This window comes from Cuculus canorus, chromosome 4 (genome assembly GCF_017976375.1).
Source record: "Cuculus canorus isolate bCucCan1 chromosome 4, bCucCan1.pri, whole genome shotgun sequence".
Lineage (NCBI taxonomy): Eukaryota > Metazoa > Chordata > Aves > Cuculiformes > Cuculidae > Cuculus > Cuculus canorus.
The window spans coordinates 44,561,006-44,579,706 of record NC_071404.1 but is presented as its reverse complement, the minus strand read 5'-3'; the positions used below and the strand labels follow the sequence as shown (position 1 = coordinate 44,579,706).

Here is an 18,701-nt window from a genome sequence, read left to right as displayed (position 1 = left end):
TTAAATGCTATTAACATGCTATTAAACAGCTTAGGAGTGTTTCCTAGTCCTTTCCAAAATAAGGCATAGCATAGTGACTATACAGATGGAAAAGCTGAGGCAGAGAGAAGTTAAGGGTTTGTGCAGAGTTAAGCAGTGAGAGACTGGCAAAGCTCTGACTTCTGATTCCTTGCCTGGTCTAAGCACAAAATAATAAACATGTATGTTTGCTGTAATTCAAGCTAAAGGAGATATTCTCTTATCCATAATTAACACTAAGGAGAATAGATAATTAAAGAATTGATTTACATTTCAGATGGATCCAAACTGAATTTATAAAACATTGTGAATTAATTTTTTCACTGACCATCACTTTACTTTTTGTCTAAAAGTGTACTATTGAGTTAAGATTTCATCATCTCTGCCCATCACCAGGAAAAGAGCATTCATATCGCCTGCTTTTTTCCAAATCTGAGTTCTTGGAGAGTATCTCACTGACCACTGAAGTCCTTCTCTCTTTTTTTTTATTAGTTTAAAGTTGGCTCCAAGTATATAGCCCAAAGAAAAAGGATTAATTCAAAATGCTCCAGACAACTGTATCAATAAAGTCTGTAAAGATGTGGCTACTGCTGCTTAACATTTTTGATATTTTAAAGGAGTTGCCAGAGATGGACATTAAATCAGCCTTATATGCTTGACAATCCCTCTGAAAGACGAAGGGTCATTAGTGAGAGCTACTAGATTTGCAGCCCATTTGACCAACAGACAGTGTACATGGCTCACAGTAAGAACAGCCTCCTATATCTTACCTAACACCAGTGCAAAGTGAGTGCAAAATATCAGCAGTTATACAGCTAAAACCAGGGTAAATAAGGGTAACTGGGCATTGCAGCCCGAGAGCAGAATTTCACCCACAGTGTGTATTTACACATACCCAAAGGCTCCCCCTTTCAAGGAGAAATAATGAAAAAAAGAAAAAGAATTACACCTCCTGGATTCTGTTTTGACTTACTACTGATTTTGACATCACATAATTCATCATGAAGCTTTTACTCTGCTATATGTCTTCCAAGTGTCTCTGATATTTTTTAGTGGTTTTTTTTACTTTATATTGATAATGGCGCAGAGTTGTGTGAGTTCGAATTACATCATACTGCGAAAGTTGTTTTCAAATGCTCACTTCTTGCATGTGGACAGTACCATGACCTGTCCGTTACAATATAGCAGTACAAAAACACAGTCCATTCCAGTTATCAAGAGCTTTCCTTTGATATGACATCTCTCTTAATTTAAAATTTTGGAACCTATATACTATTCCTACTAAAACTCTAAAGATCATCTGGAGGAAATTACAAGAGGATATGGAGAATTTTTCTTCACTTGTCATTTCCTATGTAACCTAGAATTAAAATGTGGTGTACGCAGTGATGTACAATGTTGACAACTGAGGGGGTTTTGAGGCTTTCTGGATGTGATGATAAGCCATAACATTTCCTTCATAGTTCACGTTCAGAAAAAAGAATTCATTCTTCAAACGTTCTTTGGAATGGATGGTGGAAGGAAACTGACAAAACAGGATTCAATATCTTGTTAATTTAGTAGATATTTACCTCTAATTTTATACCCTCATTAAAGGGCATTACTGAGCTGAAAGGGTACTTCCTCTGCAGTCAGAAAACATTCAAGACCAATTCTATGAAAGAATAGACTGAACAACATTAGTTGTCTAACCAAATTCTGGCCTAGGTTATTGCACTTAGCCCACCTATATTTAGCCTGTAATGTTAGTTAGATTCTGTATTTATTCATTGCTCTAAATTATACTGTGATACTGCCATTTGCATCCATCAAACTCAACTTCTTATGTCATTTCTTTATATACCTATATTTTGTAGCTAGTGTTATCCATTCCTAACTTTAGGAACACAGGAACATCAGAACTAATATTGGAGAACAGCAATGAATGGAAAAGAAGAATTTCAGAAGTATTTTCTAGTCCTTGACATTCCTAGATACAGTTTGAAAATGTAAATGGATGGCTGAATTGCAGATTTACAATTACTTTCTTCCTCTTTTTAACTACTGGAATTCACCTCCACCTATACTTACACTTGTAAAACAAATCAGATCAACTTGAAACTGCAGGAAGGAAACTGTCACACAGGGTGCTGTTGATGGTGCTCTACAAGCTACAGACTAAAGTAGCCAGTGGCCAGCACTGCCACCAGCCTTCCTAGTAGACAGTCTCTGGCCAACTTGCAGGAGATGAGTAGACTGAGCCAATGACCACCAGTCACAAGCTCCTGCATCTTGACTCATGTGCTGGCAACCACAAAGAGCATGATACAGTTACTTAAATGCTCTGCTCCATTTTCAGACTTCTGAAGATGGGAAGGCAACAGAAACCCATTTTTTACAAAGTAACAAAAAAACAGTAATTCATCAGAAAGTTCTCAGAGCCTCCTGTACACACCAACCATTTCTCCTATGCATCCTTTTATAGCTTTTCACCTTTGCAACCTTCTTAATCCTACCAGGCACACAGCTTCTTCCTTCTTACATGCATTATTATTTATCTGAATTATTGCTTCTTTTTTACAATTTCCTTTGTAGGTGATCTTCTTCCTTCTTTAATCTAGACTAAGTACAGCCTTTTGGGATAGCAAGTACTACAGTTGAACAACTAAAGAAAAACACAGTGAAAAACACATAATGATACAATATTATTATTACTACAAACAAAACTACCTAGCAGCTAATATGTTTCTCTCCAAAATGCCAGATTTGGTATCAATTTTTACAAGTATCAGTTTTGTATTTTAAAGCAATATATCTCCTATTTCTTCATCTAACTCCTCCTTCTTGCTCCATTCAGTCACTTAATTTTTAAGAGAAATGGGATTTAAAGATTTTTTTATATATAGTTTTCCAAGATGTTTCAGTTTGGTTCTTCCCACTGTAGTTATGACTGCAGAAGTTGCTATGATTCAGCAAAGAACAAAATATTGTCTATGCTGTTCCACAGAGCATTTTGCAGCAAAAGACACTCTTTCAGTGGTTACTTGTCATATTCCTAGAAGGCTCTGAAATTTGAGATATTAATGTTGCCTTTTTCCATTTTAGTAAACACTGTGCATTCATGGACTTCTTTCCCATGTACTTTTCATCTCCAACAACCTATGGTTTCAATTAAACCAAAAGGCACAAATCAATGAATCAGAATCTGTCCACATTTGAGGTGTTTCACTGTACCATCAGTGACCGTTCAACTGCTGAGTTAACAAGAAAAACAATGCTCCAGAAGAGGAGGTTTCAAGAAACAGTGAGGAACAGATTTAAACAGTGAGGAACCGATAAGTATCGGTTCAAGTGTGATAGAGACAACAATTAGAAGTGATGGCTGATGGCTCCTCTGAGATACATTCTTCCAAATGAAACCAGAGGCAGGATTTTTGGAAAACATCTTGTTCAATATCAAGATTCTTCTGAAGCCAAAGCTCAACACCTCTCTTTGGCCCTGGAAACTTGAAAGGACGCAGTTTCAGGCCAGGCTTCTTATTGTATGTGTCCGTGCTTTCTATGTGCAGGCACTTGAATGTAAAAGATTAACATTTTTTGTAACACTTTCTTTCTTTCTCTCTCACTAAATGTAACATGCAGAATTACACTGCCTTTAGAATAAAAAGCCATTTTATTTCCAGGCTACATTTGTGATTATGATATGGGATATTCCTCTTGGATGCACTACCACTAAACTGTTTCTACAGAGACTTTCTGCAGTTCATGTCTCTAACTGTCACGCAGACAGACACATTAAAGTGATTCATAAATGGTCCATTCCTAGCTTTCTTTACTTCGAGAGACTAAGAACTCACTCTTTGGAGAAAAACCATATGTCCTTAGTATGAGTAATGCAGATGTGATTTGCAAAATATGAAGCATGACTTTAGAAGGCTTCTGCTGTGTATGTAAGGAGATCAGTTTATGCTGCCATCTGGAAACTGTACTCCAAGAGGACAGAGAGAAATGTTTGCTTTGTTACTAAACATGCTGACTAATAGTCTGTGCTTTAACTCATCTGAGTTAAATCCTTACAGGGAAATCTGAAAAATCTCTTCTGGACATTGTGCAAAACTTCCCCCCCCAGTTTTGGTTGTCAAAAAACCACCAGCATTTCCCAGAGCAAGAGGTGACCATTTCTGTGTTTAGGAAAACAGCCATGTAACAGCTGCCCTGACTTGGCAGGGAGCTTCCCCTGCCTTGCTGGGCACCCACAGGGTAGCAGCAGGACCTTGAAATGTCCCTGACACCCTAAGATGCCAGCCTCAGGAGGGAGAGAGGAGTCACCACAAGGCCACCCGTTCCTCTCCTGCCTTCATATCATGCCCACAGCCCTGCGGCCCGAAAGCAGGGTGCCTTTTATTCCATGGGTAGCATGGTAACAACAGCAGCATATAACATTCATAGAACGGTTTGGGTTGGAAAGGACTTTAAAGATCATCCAGTTCCAAGCCCTCTGCCATGAGCAGGGATACTTCCCACTAGATCAGGCTGCCCAAGGCCCCATCCAACCTGGCCTTGAACACCTCCAGGGATGGGGCAGCCACAACTTCCCTGGGCATCTATGCCACTGCCTCACCACTCTCATAGTGAAGAAATTCCTCCTTACGTCTAGTCTAAATCTGCTCCTCTCCAGTTTATACCCATTCTTCATTTTATCACTACATGCCCTTGTAAACAGTCCCTCCCCAGCTTTCTTGTAGCCCCTTCAGCTACTGGAAGGTTGCTATAAGGTCTCCTTGGAGCCTTCTTTTCTCCAGACTGAACAACCCCAAGTCTCTCAGCCTGTCCTCAGATGCTGGGAGATGCTCCAGCCCTCTGATGATCTTCATAGCCTTCTATGGATCCGCTCCAACAGTTCATACCCCTCTTACATTGGGGATTCCAGAACTGGACACAGCACTCCAGGTGGGGTCTCATGAGAGCAGAGTAGAGGGGCAGAACCCCCTCCCTTGACCTGCTGGCCACACTTCTCTTGATGCAGCCCTTGACATGGTTGGTCTGGGCTGCGAGTGCACATTGCCAGCTCATGTTGTGAAAGTTGGGGTCGTCCTATGCAAGGACAGCAGTTGGACTCAATGATCTTTGCAGGTCCCTTCCTACTCAGGACACGATTCTATGATTCTATAAAATACAGCCTCAGCAGCAGCCATTTAAAGACCAGGAAGGGTAACAGGGCTTTTATCACGCTGCAATTACCTAAATTTACAGAATCACAGAATGACCAGAGTTGGAAGGAACTCACGAGGATCATTGAGTCCAACTCCTAACATAGTCATAGAATGGTTTGGGCTGGAAGGGACCTTAAAGACCATGTAATTCCACCCCCCCGTGCCATGGGCAGGGGCATCCCACTGGTTGCTCAAAGCCTCATCCATCCTGGCCTTGAATGCCTCCAGGGACGGGGCATCCATGAAGTCTCTGGGCAACCTGTGCCGGGACCTCACCACCCTCACAGTAAAAGTTTTTCTTCCTAATATCCAATCTCCATCCCTTACCCCTCCTCTTGTCCCTGCATAGGTCAACCCCAAAATTTACACCACGTGTCCGAGTTTCAATTTACTTCGTCTCTTCGTGTTTCCCCAGGGACAGCCCGCTGCCCCCCCCGCTCCGAGCCGCGGCCCCGGAGCAAAGTGGGTGGGAGGGCCCCTCCCCGGCTCGGCTCAGCTCCCCCCCCCCCCCCCCCGGCTCGGCTCAGCTCCGCCCTTCGCGCTCCGCCCCGCGCCGTCCGCCGCCCGCGCTCCGCCCGACGTGCTGCGTCCTCCGCGCTCCGCCCTCCACGGGGGGAGGAAGCGGGGACGGGGCGGTGCGAGCGGCCGGAGCGGCGGGTGGTGAGCATGGCGCGGGGTGGCGGGGGGGGGGCCGGTATGGGCCCAGCCCCGGCCGCCGCCCCGCAGAGGAAAGAAAGACGTCCGGGGGTCCTGCTGTGCTTTCTCGAGGCGCCGCCGAGCAGCCGGGCTGCCCCGGGTCTGGGAGTGCGCTCTAGAATCGCAGAAACATAGGATCATGGAATGGTTTGAGTTGGAAGGAACCTTAAAGATCATCCAGTTCCAACCCCCTGCCATGGGCAGGGACACCTCCCACTGGATCAGGCTGCCCAAGGCCCATCCAACATGGCCTTGAACACTTCCGGGGATGGGGCAGCCACACCTTCCCTGGGCAACCTGTGCCAGTGTCTCATCACTCTCATCGGGAAGAATTTCTTCCTTATGTCCAGTCTAAATCAGCCCCTCTCCAGTTCATACCCTTTGCCCCTCGCCCTATCACCACAGGCCTTTGGAAACAGTCCCTCTCCAGCTTTCCTGTAGCCCCTTCAGGTACTGGAAGGTCGCTATAAGATCGCCTCAGAGCCTTCTCTTCTCCAGGCTTGATAACCCCAACTCTCAGCCTGTCCTCATTGCAGAGGTGCTCCAGCCCTCTGATAATCTTTGTAGCCGTCCTCTGGACCCATTCCAACAGTTCCGTATCCTTCTTGTGTTGAGCATTCTGGAACTGGACACAATACTCCAGATGAGGTCTCACAAGAGAGGAATAGAGAAGAATAGGAATGAGTTGGGTTGGAAGGGGCCTTAAAGGTCGTCTAATTCCAGCCCCCCTGCCATGGGCAGGGACACCTCCCACCAGACTAGGCCACTCAAGGCCCCATCCAACCTGGCCTTCAACACTTCCAGGGTGGAAGCCCAGGCCTATTGGCATCAAAAGCAGGAGCAACATCCACGTGTATCGAGAGCTCAGCTGTCCATTTTTCCTTTTTGCGCAATACTGGTCACTGAAAATATTGCCCAAAAAATGTCTTTCAAAAGCAGTTGTATTAGGGAAGGCATGAAATGTTTCTCTGGCAGCTAGTTAAGGGGTTGCGGGTCACCTGATCATAATAACTATACATTGGACAGGGGCAGATTTAGACTAGACATGAAGAAATTCTTCCCGATGAAAGTGGTGAGGCAGTGGCACAGGTTGCCCAGGGAAGCTGTGGCTGCCCCATCCCTGGAGGTGTTCAAGGCCAGGTTGGATGGGGCCTTGGGCAGCCTGGACTGGTGGGAGATGTCCCTGCCCGTGGCAGGGGGGGTTGGAACTAGACAATCTTTAAGGTCCCTTCCAACCCAAACTATTCTATATGTCAGGGGCTCAGCTGCCCATTTTTCCTTCTTGCGCGATACAGCTCACTGAAAATATTGCCCGAAGAACATCTGTCAAAAGCAGTCATTTTAGGGAAGCCGTGAGATGTTTCTCTGGCAGCTAGTTAAGGGGTTACGGTGTCACCTGAGGATATTGCTCTGAGTCAGCTGGGGACTAACATGAGTCTCCTAAAATAGGGATGAAATTATCCACCCTAAGGGCAAGTACTTGATAGGAGAAACATGCAAATAAACAATCAATGGGACTAACATGAGTCTCCTAAAATAGGGATGAAATTATCCACCCTAAGGGCGAGTACTTGATAGGAGGAACATGCAAATGAACAATCATTGTGGCATGCCACCTCTAAAAGTACCCATTCAATTGGTGCAAACAGTTTATATGGGATTTTGACAACAGTGTGGATCCGCCCTGAGATGGAAGCTCTCAAGGGCAGGATTCTTGATCTCATGCCTGTCTGGGGAGACTGTAGCAATGTGCTGCTATTGCATTAAGTGAGCATCATAATTTGTTGTGTCTCTGTCTGAAGGAAGAAAATGGTGGTGTACTTTTGAGGAAATAGTGAAAATGCCGAGCACAACCTTCCAGTGAGGTAAACCGGTGAAGTTACTAGGGTAAGGACAATGAATGCCAAGAAAATGCCATTATATTTCCTCTGTAGCTTGGGAACTCTGGTGTGCCCTTCAGCAAGTGCTACCTAGTAAGAAAAACCCTTCAATAACAGCAAAAATTCCAGTTGTCTCTGCTTGGGTTTCAGATGCAAGCGCTATGTTCTAATATCTTAGCAGCTTCAGCAAATGCTTCTGTTTTGGCAGTTGGTACCTTTAAACCTTTGAAGGCATGTATGCTGCAAGTCAGCTTGGCAATACCTGGGGTTATAGGGGAGGGGCCTTTAGTGAATCCTCTGAAACTCTGATGTGCAAGCATGTGCAAGAGGTTATAAGTCAGCTAGTGCTCTGTGCCAGTTCATTATTTGCTCTTGATATTGGATTATACATCTGTAGAATAACTTAGCTTGGAAGAGGCCTCTGGAGGTCATCTAGTTCAATATCCTGCTTAAAGCATTTCTGTCATTGAAGTTAGGGCAAGTTGTTCCAGGCCTCGTCTGTTTGAGCTTTCTCTTGAAGGCATTAAAATGGAATTAATCTTGGATCTTAAGTTTAGTCAAATCTGGCGCTAAGTGCACAGAACTGTGCAGTGTCTACAGGTCTCGGGCAAAACACACTTTATTGAAGAGTCTTAAATAGAGTGAAAACTTCTTGGGGTTTATCCTCTAGGTAGGCAAAAAAGATGAAAAGTAAAGGAGAAAATATAATAAAACAAATGGAAATACCTGTGCCATTGTATTTTCATAGTGTGTCTTCTTAATGTCATCTGTGTTTTTTCAAAGTATTCATGTTAAAATTATACTAACATCTTTCAAGGAGAAAAAAATGATAGAAACTAAATGGTTATAGCACTTGTGGGATTGAACTTTTCACCTGCTAATGCAAATAATTAATTTCAGCCAACACTGATGGCCCTGCTGAAGCTGTAGATAAAAGTACAACTTCAGCAGACGCAGTTCTAAGTAATCTAAGGGATCCAGAGAAGGTAACACTGGAGGGTAAAATAAGATAAAAGAACGTGCAGCAGCTCAGCTCTTCCTTTTGTGCAGAGTGTAGTCACAGCACCTCTTACAAGACTTTGCAAAATTTCCACCATCCTATTTCAGCTTTTTTTCACTAGGCATTAGCTAGTCCACCTACACTGGGAGATATCAAACTGCATTAGGCTGTCGTTTGATTCAGTATAAATAACATTGCTTCACCAGGATTGGATGCATATCACTATAAATGAGCCCCCTTATACTCTTAGTGTATTAAATATCCCATTGCCATTTTAAGTTAAATTTCCAAATGCCTTTCTAATGTGTAGGTTTTCAGTTGTGGTTTTAAGATTATGTATATAAAGATCATGTTATTTTAGTTGTCCTCAGAGACACTTTTTCTGCTGAAGTCATAGTACATATATAAAGTGTAGATGTGGTGCTATAAATCAAGAGGAATCTCTGGAAAAAAAAAAAAGGAAGGTGTTATGCGGTGAAAAACAATTTTCGCCATTCTTATTGTAGTTATGTGAAATGAACGAAGAAACCTTAGAGACGGCTTCTCCCACCAGAATAATGAACATTTATTCATTTTTTTTATCAGCTTGAGCAATTCCAGTAGTTACCTTACGATCCTGTATGTATCCCACTGTAACATGTATAGATTTACTGTGCCTGTCCTTGGCTTCTAGGCAGTGGGACTGTAATGGCTTTATCTTTTTCTGCCAATTAAGATTTTGCTTAACTCCTGCTTTTTCACATAGTCCAGTGTCACTCCAGTTTGCCTACAAGAATAAGGAATATTCTGATAGAGCATCTCCATAAAGTGTCAAGGCTTACCAGAGACTTCACAGGTCAAAGTTTTCATAACATTTGAGTGCGTCTCTACATTCATGATGTTGTATGTTTTCAGACTTGTTTTTTGGTGAAGCTGATTATGAAACATGCAATAGTAATTTTTTGTGCATCTGTTCTTACATTACACTTCATTTGTGCTTAATGGCAGTTTTTCATGGGATTCTACAGTATTCTTTATGGTTCTTTCCAGCTTTTGAGAGATTAATAAGCAGGGTCCTTTTTAGTTTCAGGTTTCTGAACCAGCTGGTATTATTTAATACTCCACACCTTTAATTCCATTCTCTGGTTTCAGAGTCTGTCAGGACCTGCAGTAAAAAACTCTGCAAAAAAGAGGCACCTTCAGAACGAAAATGAGCATCGAGAAAACATACAGTACCTTTAACATCAGCAATGGAACAGATCTAGCTATTGGCTTTACCTCTTCCGCAGTAGCTGTCCTTCTGTTTGGAACGAACTTTGTGCCTGTTAAGAAATTTGATACTGGTGATGGTAAAGTTATTTGTATTTTTTTGTTGGTTCTGGGGGTTTTGCTAGTAGGAATAATATTTTACCAGCAAATACTAGAGTTTCTGTAGCTAGAGTTATAAATATCATCACAGACTTGATGCATGGAGCATGTTTTAATTTTTTTTGCTATAGTTAGGTTATAAATTGTCGCTGTTGAGACACGACATGGTGATGTGGAAGCAAGTTTCTTTGTTGAAGTTACATGGCTGGCCGGCCCGCGCTTGGTCTTACACGTGCCTCTTATACCCTTGATTAACACACGCGTCTCCGCATGATTGGATTAGTTTATACATAAACAATCTGTGAATGGATGGTACTACTTTCATGCATGGTCCTATATTATCTACCCACTTCCCGTCCCATGATCTCCTTCTGGGTGCATTAAGCAGGGGTCCTCAGCCCACTGTGGACCCCCACAATAAATCAATACTGTATAGGTTCAGGATGTAGCAAATCTTTGAAAGACCCTTTGTAGGAGTTGTTTTGCGCTTTAGCGGTGATAATCTATATTTCATGAACATTTAACTAGGGAAAGTGAAATGTCCTTTCTTTTACCCTTGTGGGGATTCTCAAATTCTCAAATCTAATGTTATTTATCCTGTAAAAGTTACTGGACTTCAGTATATTGTTTTCAATTTTGGACCTAACACAAAAACCCTCAAAAAATGAAATTTTACTGCTTTAGTGTGATGGCTCAGTAAGTGGAAGCAGTCACTTCTGTTTCCTACTTGGAATTTTATCACTTTACTCTACTAGATTCATATCGTAGTTGCACATTTATATGAAGCATAGTCTATTACTCAATCCCTAGATTAATAAAACTGCCATTGTGTTACTGCAATAAGAGTGTCTGTATTACAGGCTGGATATAACGTCTCTCTCTTCTTTGTGCTACATCTGGTCCTAACAAGACAAGGCCGGACTTTACAGCGAAAGTCTGAGCTCAGCTAGCATAAAGCTAGTTGATCTGCCTAGTTGACCCTTAGTGAATACACAGGGTAGCAGAGATCTGTCCAAACTCTTTTATCATCCTCAGTGTCCTGGATTAGAGGAAAAGCCTTATCCCTGAGCTTTGAAGGAGTTTTGTCCTGTGCAGTGATCTGTGTCAGCTGCTGCTACGGTGGTGGGAGAATTTTGTAGTACCTGAATCTTCTGTTTGTCAGAAGCCTGTCAAAATTGTCATGTGTTTGAGAATCAGGGCTTCTACTAACTGCCCAGCAAAGTGTCTTTTGCAGTCCTGTATACAGAATACACAGTCAGGAAAACATCAACAGAGTTACACTGCCTCACCCTAAAGTACATCTTTTAAATATATTGTGACATGATTCCCTGAAATTCACAAAAGAAGTGGTAACCTTTCTTTTTTTTCTGTAGTGTTTTATCTAAAACATTGTATGTTAAGGGATTGACGCATGCAGTGTTCTACAAGTTCTCTGATTTGATTTTTCCATAGGCATGTTCTTCCAATGGATTCTCTGCGCCTCCATATGGATAATTTCTTTGGTGGTCAATTTAATTCAAAATTGCCCCCGATTTTGGCCTCTGGCTATGGTTGGGGGTTTCTTGTGGGCTACAGGTATGAGTAAAGAGATTGTATTTCTTGAAACACAAAGTAATCCTAACTCTTTGTAAAAAAATTTGATAAAAATGTTTCCATATATAAGGTAGCAGTTATTTGGTAGTCATTTGGTTTTTTTAGTCTTCGTATTAATGGAGCTTTACCCTTAGAACAAAGATTATTTTATTATGCTTATTTTATATGCAGCAAATTCACACAAAAATAACTTTTAAAATGGTATTGAGGAAAAGTCTATGCTTAATATATTTATTTTTAAAACCACTATTGGCTACCAGTTTGTAGTTCCCTAAATTTCTTGGCATTCTGAATCTAAAATCTTGGCATCACAGAATCTAAAGCAAAAATATGCAAGATCACAGTCTAGTTTTTAACTTATTTTAATTTTATGTTTTTTGTATTTCAGGCAATGTTACAGTTGTCCCTATTGTTAAAACCATTGGCTTAGCTCTTGGTCTTTTGATATGGGCTTCTTTTAATTTGCTGACAGGTTGGGCAAGTTCAAGGTGAGAACGTTTAAGTCTTAAGTAATACATAATTAATGTTGCCAACTCCTCTTTAGTAACTGCAGTGCAAATGCTATCACCGATAAAGAGGATTTATCATATACATAAGATCTCTTGTCCTTTCAGTGGAGGGTAGTCAGGGAAATTATTTTATGAGTTTGTGTTTCTTTTGTCTCAATAGGGAGAAGAATGCCCAGTGATGTTTTTTAACATAATTGAGTGAATAAATAATGTAATGTAAAACTGTTACACTGTTTGTATTTCTCGTACCTTCTATGCTGTGGGCTGGTAAAATAATTTAACTTAAAAACTCAATGTGAATCAAATTAGTTTAAAATTATTTTTGCAAAGGAGACGTAGCTTTTTGCAAGCCAATGGAAGCACTGATCCAAGATGGCAAATATAAACTTAAGCAGAGTTATTTGCATGAGTAAAGATTTCCAAGACTAGGCTATGATTTGACTATTTGTATGCAGTCAGTGCAGCTAAGTGAAATTGGTTAAATATTCCAGGTTTGGTTGGTTTGGAATTGACCCAGAAGAGGTGTCAAGACCAATCTTAAATTATATTGGAGCTGGACTTTCACTATTAAGGTAAAAATTTGTTCTTATAATAAATTTCTGTAATGTAAAATCTTTATTTAATAACCACAAGAACCTTATCACTATAGAGGGCAAATGTAGTGAAGTATTTTTTTCAAACTGATTTACTTTAGAATTCTTGAATTATCCACACCTAGCTGGTTCGTGTTGTGTTTCAGAACAGAAACATAGATGATATCCAGTAGTGAAATAGTTATTCATAAATACAGAAATATATTTTTATGCTGGTGTACATGTTCAAGGCAAAGCAGTGATGCATTAATTGTCTCCTTAGCCAGGTTATTCAAATGATTCACTTCTCCAAATTTTGTGAGAGAGGGAAAACTCACTAGAAGAATCTTGGTAAGAAAACCTCTGTGAAATTTCTGATCTCACTTCACTGAGTCAAGGGTACCAAATCTTTCCCTTAGCTGCAGAGTATGTCACAGGACCCCTTCTCAGATCTTTCAGCGTCCGTGAAGAGCCAGTGGCTTTGCATTATCTTTTGTCCTCAATAGTTCCCTGTCTTGTAACTCTTAAGCCACACTTAAAACAACTCCCAAATAGTGGCTTCCTCTGGGATCTTCAGATGGACTTCTGCTTTTATTTTTTGTTATTTGTCTGAGTCCACATTTTGGTCAAAACACAGAGGAAAGAGGGTCTTCATTATGTATCAGCGTTCTTGCAAGTTCTTTCTAGGAACATAATGGTGCAGGAGGCTTGCCATAAGCATGGTAAGCAGCAGATGAATAGAATACGTTTCGGAAAGGAGGGCGTTAAGAACATGGAACCAGTCTTGTTGCTAGGAGAGTGCTACTGCTTTAGATTAATGAATTTTGCTTTTGCTTTTCCCCTTTCCTGAGAGTTCTCAGCTTTTTATGCATTACCATTGCATATTGTATGTGATTTTGTGAGATACTCACAAAATAGTAGCAATACTTCTATTCCTGCCTGACAAATTCATTCAGGCTATGACCTGCTTCCTGCCTATTTCTGAGATACCATGGAGAAGTGATCGGCAGGGAAGATGATTGAGACTGAACATGTTTTCGTGGCAGACTACACAAAGCCTGTGTACATTGCTCTGCAAAGCTCAGAAGCATGTATTTTATTTTAGCCTCCTGTGTGGAACCTGTGCATGTTTGCCTAGTTGCTCTGGAGGAAGCTGACATCCTTTTAGATCTGTCCCCTTATTCCTTCAGCAGGAGATGAATAATCTTTCAAATGGAGATGTTTTGTTTAAACTATGAGAAGGAATTCCTAAATCATTTTGCTTAAAAATAAAAGCAGATCCCGCCAGTTATGATTACACATATTTACCTGATTTACTGGCTGTAAAAGTGGTAATGTCACCCTTTTCTTCTTCTTTTTATTCACTTAGTGCACTCAAGCAACACTGACCAATACCACTTCTCCTTCTGAATATGCATGAGGCCCTGTAGGAGCAGTATTTCCTCATTCACATGTGATAGAAGACTAAAAAGTAATATTTTTCCTTGAGGACAGAGCCAATTCTGTGCAGGTTTAAGTCATCCTGTATAGAATTTTCATGCAGATATTTGGTTTTATGTGTGGTTTAGTACAAATGGCGCTGTTAACTAAAGCCTAGCATGTGGTTGTAATTGCATCCTGTAAACAGGAGATATTTCAATCCCATTACATAGGACATCTATGAAGTGATACAAAGACTAATTTATTTGCTTACTTTCGCTTGTTGTTTATTAAGACTGATAAAAGCAACTGCATTTTAAAAATATATTTAAGTGACTCCAGGTCAATAATTAAATAAAGTAATATGCAATCAAGTACAATTTCTGTCGCTGGACACTAAATGTTATGTCCTTATGAACTGACACAGTATTTATTGCTGTATATTTCTCTTTTTAGTGCTGTCATATTTCTTGCTATAAAACCTGAGGTCCAGCGTTCTTCATCTTCATTAGAGAGCACACCTTTACTAAGAGAAAGTGTAAGTACTCTATAGTTGTTCTTTTACAACAGTGAAAGTACATATCCATTTAAAAACAAAAAATTGCTTGATGTTAACCAGATTTGCTCGGATTTGTGGTAAACTACATAAAACTACATAAATATGCATTGCTTGTATTTACTTTGTAGGTCTTGTATATCCAGTTGAATGTGAGCAACAGATAAGGTTTTCCTAAGTGTTCTGTTTGTATTATCGGCTTTAAATAGCTTAAATGTCCTTTTTGATTATGAGGGAAGTTACTTAAAAGATACAGTGTATTACTTTTCTCTCTGAGAAGTGGAAGCTTAACTACAAAACTAGGAGGGTGCTTGAATGAAAGGCAACAGGGTGTTTAACCCTTACCCACCAGGTTTGTGCCCCGTTACAGAGGCGAGAGACTGTCAGGAGTCGCTGATTCTCAGCATCAGCTGTAGACCATGTTGGAGGACAAGGACAGGTGCAGAATTGGCTGTTACTCCTTTAGAAGCCCAAAGTATGGAACAAAAGCTGGAGAACAGTAGGCTCCTGCTACCATTGTACGTTACTGTTGTAGGTCAGTGATGCATCAAAACCCAGTTGCTACCTGAACAGAGAGCCCTTCAGAGTTTTCTAGTTGTTCAGTGATCACTAGAGGTTCCAGTCCACCAGAGCAAATCGCAGAAGGCAGTCTGATTGCAGGACTAGAATAAAGGGATGCTGCAGTTTCTTTATGCTGCAAATGGGGGTTTTAATTTCCCTGTTTGCAAATACACTGATATTCTCATAGTAACAGCAGAGCTATCAATGAAAGGCAATCAGAAATAAAATCTATAGATTAAATCATTCATCACTTTTAAAGAAGGATGAAGTTTGAAAGTCAGATCTGCCTGCATGCAGATTTAAAAAAAATATTAGTAAGTCCTCTATTGTGTAGTAAACCCAAAATCCATATCCAAACACATACCTGTAAGCTTTGAGGTAAGTAGATGCAGTTATTAGGCTTTTTGGTTTTTTCTAAATTCTCATTTCTTCGTAGTATTTCTGTAAATTCCTTTTGTTCCTCCTTCTATTTTTTTTGTATCTTATTAGAGCAAAACGGTTCTGTTTAATACAATGTTTGAGATTAAAAAAAAAAAAAAAAAACAAGCAAACCTAAACTTGAGCAAGAAATCTTGGTTTTTTACAGTCTATTAATGTTTCTGAAGATACCTCTGATGACTTATGGGTGAACAGACTTGCTCCAGCAAAAAAGAGACTCATGTAAGTTATTAACAGTTGTTTTACTGTTACAGGCCAAGTAGCCAGAGAAAGTAGTTGAACATGGTGTCGGAGCAGAATTTGTGTCTTGTGGTTTTCCTAGTACAGTCATGCTCTAACACATAATAGTTTTTGAAGTACTATTATAGCGTACATATATGTGTATGAATAGCTGCTCTACTAATTAGATTATTTCCTTCACACTGTTCAGTGTGCTTTACTTTACCAATTAGGTACTAGTTACTACTACAAAAGAACAACATTTGCAAAGTAAATAACAATAGCAACTAAGTAATTACAGAACTGGGGTTTTTTTATCACCTGGTTGATTAGCACTCCAGCATAGAAGGAGCCTATACTAATGACATGCTTCCAGATATGGTTTCCAAGTGCATACATCCGGAGAAGATGTGGTAGTAAGCAAGGAGACAGAAGTGCTCCAAGGTCGACGCAGCAGCTAGCAAGGGACCAGCATGGGGAGTGGAGACAGCCAAGAACATGGTGATATGGAAGCGGAGAAGGGGACCATAGAGGCAATGAAACTGGGAATGATCGCAAAGAATATGTAGATCACCACAGTGAAGCTGAGGGTGGGAGCATTTTAACTATATTTTTGTTTGTGTTCTCCTAACTCTGCTTTTAGAAAACCCTAGTTAGTTGTTATGTCTTGTCATTAATCTAGACTGCAGGCTCTTGAGGCAGGAATTGTCTGTGTTACTTGTCTACAAACTACAGGAAAACTAAGTTACTGAATTGAACAGTTTCTGCACTAGAAATAAAAGTATGCTAAAATGTGTTATTTTCGTAGTGTTGTTAGCAATTTTATTTGATATACGGACTTTAACTGCAATGCTGGGCTTGTCTTAAGTGTATTGACTACTTCCCTAATTAACCTTAGGCTATTTGCTCTATTTTTTTCTGATTTTAAAGAGGATGTAGCTTGGCAGTAGTAGCTGGAATACTCTACGGTTCCAGTTTTGTACCAGTACTCTACATCAAGGACCATGGAAGAGCAAATGAGACCATATACACAGGCGCAAGTCAATTTGGTAAAGGCTAATTAATTTCGTCAGTATCTTGTGATGTCCTGCTTTTGTAAAGACATAGGGTGAAAGTCTTGATATGCCTGGAAAGATACTGTGACAACTTATCAGTTCTGCACTATGTCATGTGTTGTCATAATCACAGTACCAGCACTCCCTTTTTCCCAGAGGTGAATTACACCATTAAAAGAACAGTAAGAAACAGCCTGGAGAATACCATTCATAACTCATCTTATTTAATGCCTTATGAAACATAGCTAGCACTTTCAAAATACAAATTTCATATTCCTGGAACATGAGGTAAACAAGGACACAAGCTGTACCAATTGCCAAATTAGTACACCAGTAAAGGAAGAGGAGAAAGTTGATCATAATTTATAGGCAGAAATGATTGACAACAACATAAGTAATTAAAAACTTAATATTTTTTTTAAATTTAAACCTTTTAACATAAGCCTAATCACCAATTTCAAACAACATTTCCCTAAAAACATGTTCCTTAAGATTTAGTATATAGTCTATTAGGTAATACCAGTAGCAACTTAAGAGCAATGTATTGCTGAGACTGCGTAATGTTGCCATTAAGAAATTGCCACGTACAGTCCCTCTTGACTACTGCAACTTATATATTCCCTAGCTAGGCAAAATAGATGTTATCTTTGCTGTAGCTGCTTTTCCCATTCAGGCTTTACAACTCCAAGGAGACAGAGATCACCTTTCTACATGCCTCTGCTTAGCAGTGTTGGAAATATTCTCATTAGAGACATAATAAGTCCGTAAAGGATTTATTATTGTTAAAAACTATAGTGATCAAAATTGTGATACATTCTTCAAGATAAAAAAGGACAAAACTGTGCCGTGTTTAGCTTACATGATGCAGTTGTCTTATCCTTAAATGTACAGAAAAGAAACAAGGCTGAATACAGGCATACGAATGTAGATGATCAGGAGAGAATGTAATTATGTAAAATCCCAACCCCAATTTTGTAGTCTCACCTGAGAATTTTCTTGAATTTTTACTAAATTAATTCAGTAGTTTAACAATTAATAGATTTCTGAAAATAGTGACTCACAAAAATGAATAAAAGCTTGTGATAAATGCTGGGTTCAACACAGCAGTAAATTAAAGTTTAATATATCTGTGATTGACCAACGCCATCCACAGTCAGACTGGCAGCTGTGTTCATCACAATCAGAATTGCATTTGACTTGTTAGCAATAGTGCTTAGATCTGTTTTTATCTATGTGTTTTTATCAGTGGAATAAATTTAGTTAAAATTAATAACTGATGTTTCATACTAATACAATTTTGTAATTTCTCTTTCAGATTTAGATTATGTTTTTGCACACTTCAGTGGGATATTTCTTACAAGTACTGTTTACTTTTTGATCTACTGTGCAGTCAGGAAAAATAAGCCTAATGTTTATCCCCAAGCTATATTGCCAGGTATGACTTTTTTAAATTAGCAGTTAATTTTAGTTGCTACTTCTGACCATTTTGAAGTGATTAGTTTGAGCTTTGTGTAGGAATTACAGTTTGCCTTTCAAATCTCTTCATTTGACTATTTGTCTTTTTTTGAAAGATCATTCCTATTAGGTTAATTAATTAAGATAAGGATACAATGATAAATTTTGTTCTAATCTGAAATTAGAACAAA

The 18,701-nt window shown here is 39.8% G+C and overlaps 1 protein-coding gene across 4 annotated transcripts in view; it reads left to right on the top strand.

The window, feature by feature from the left end:
* The window catches only part of TMEM144 (transmembrane protein 144), a 34,269-nt gene that overhangs the window by 2,579 nt on the left and 12,989 nt on the right, over positions 1-18,701 (top strand). For 2 of the 4 annotated variants that reach the window (XR_008449620.1, XM_054065104.1), the window contains exons 1-9: positions 5,810-5,870; positions 9,918-10,114; positions 11,586-11,708; positions 12,115-12,214; positions 12,727-12,807; positions 14,683-14,764; positions 15,930-16,003; positions 16,931-17,049; positions 18,371-18,490. Coding sequence is in view for 3 of the 4 variants with exons in the window: in XM_054065104.1 (XP_053921079.1) it covers positions 9,976-10,114; positions 11,586-11,708; positions 12,115-12,214; positions 12,727-12,807; positions 14,683-14,764; positions 15,930-16,003; positions 16,931-17,049; positions 18,371-18,490 (838 nt within the window). In the remaining variant the exon portion in view is untranslated. Of the gene's footprint in view, positions 1-5,809; positions 5,871-7,100; positions 7,794-9,917; positions 10,115-11,585; positions 11,709-12,114; positions 12,215-12,726; positions 12,808-14,682; positions 14,765-15,929; positions 16,004-16,930; positions 17,050-18,370; positions 18,491-18,701 lie in introns of those variants that run through there. The other 2 variants (XM_054065105.1, XM_054065106.1) reach the window with 2 other exon arrangements.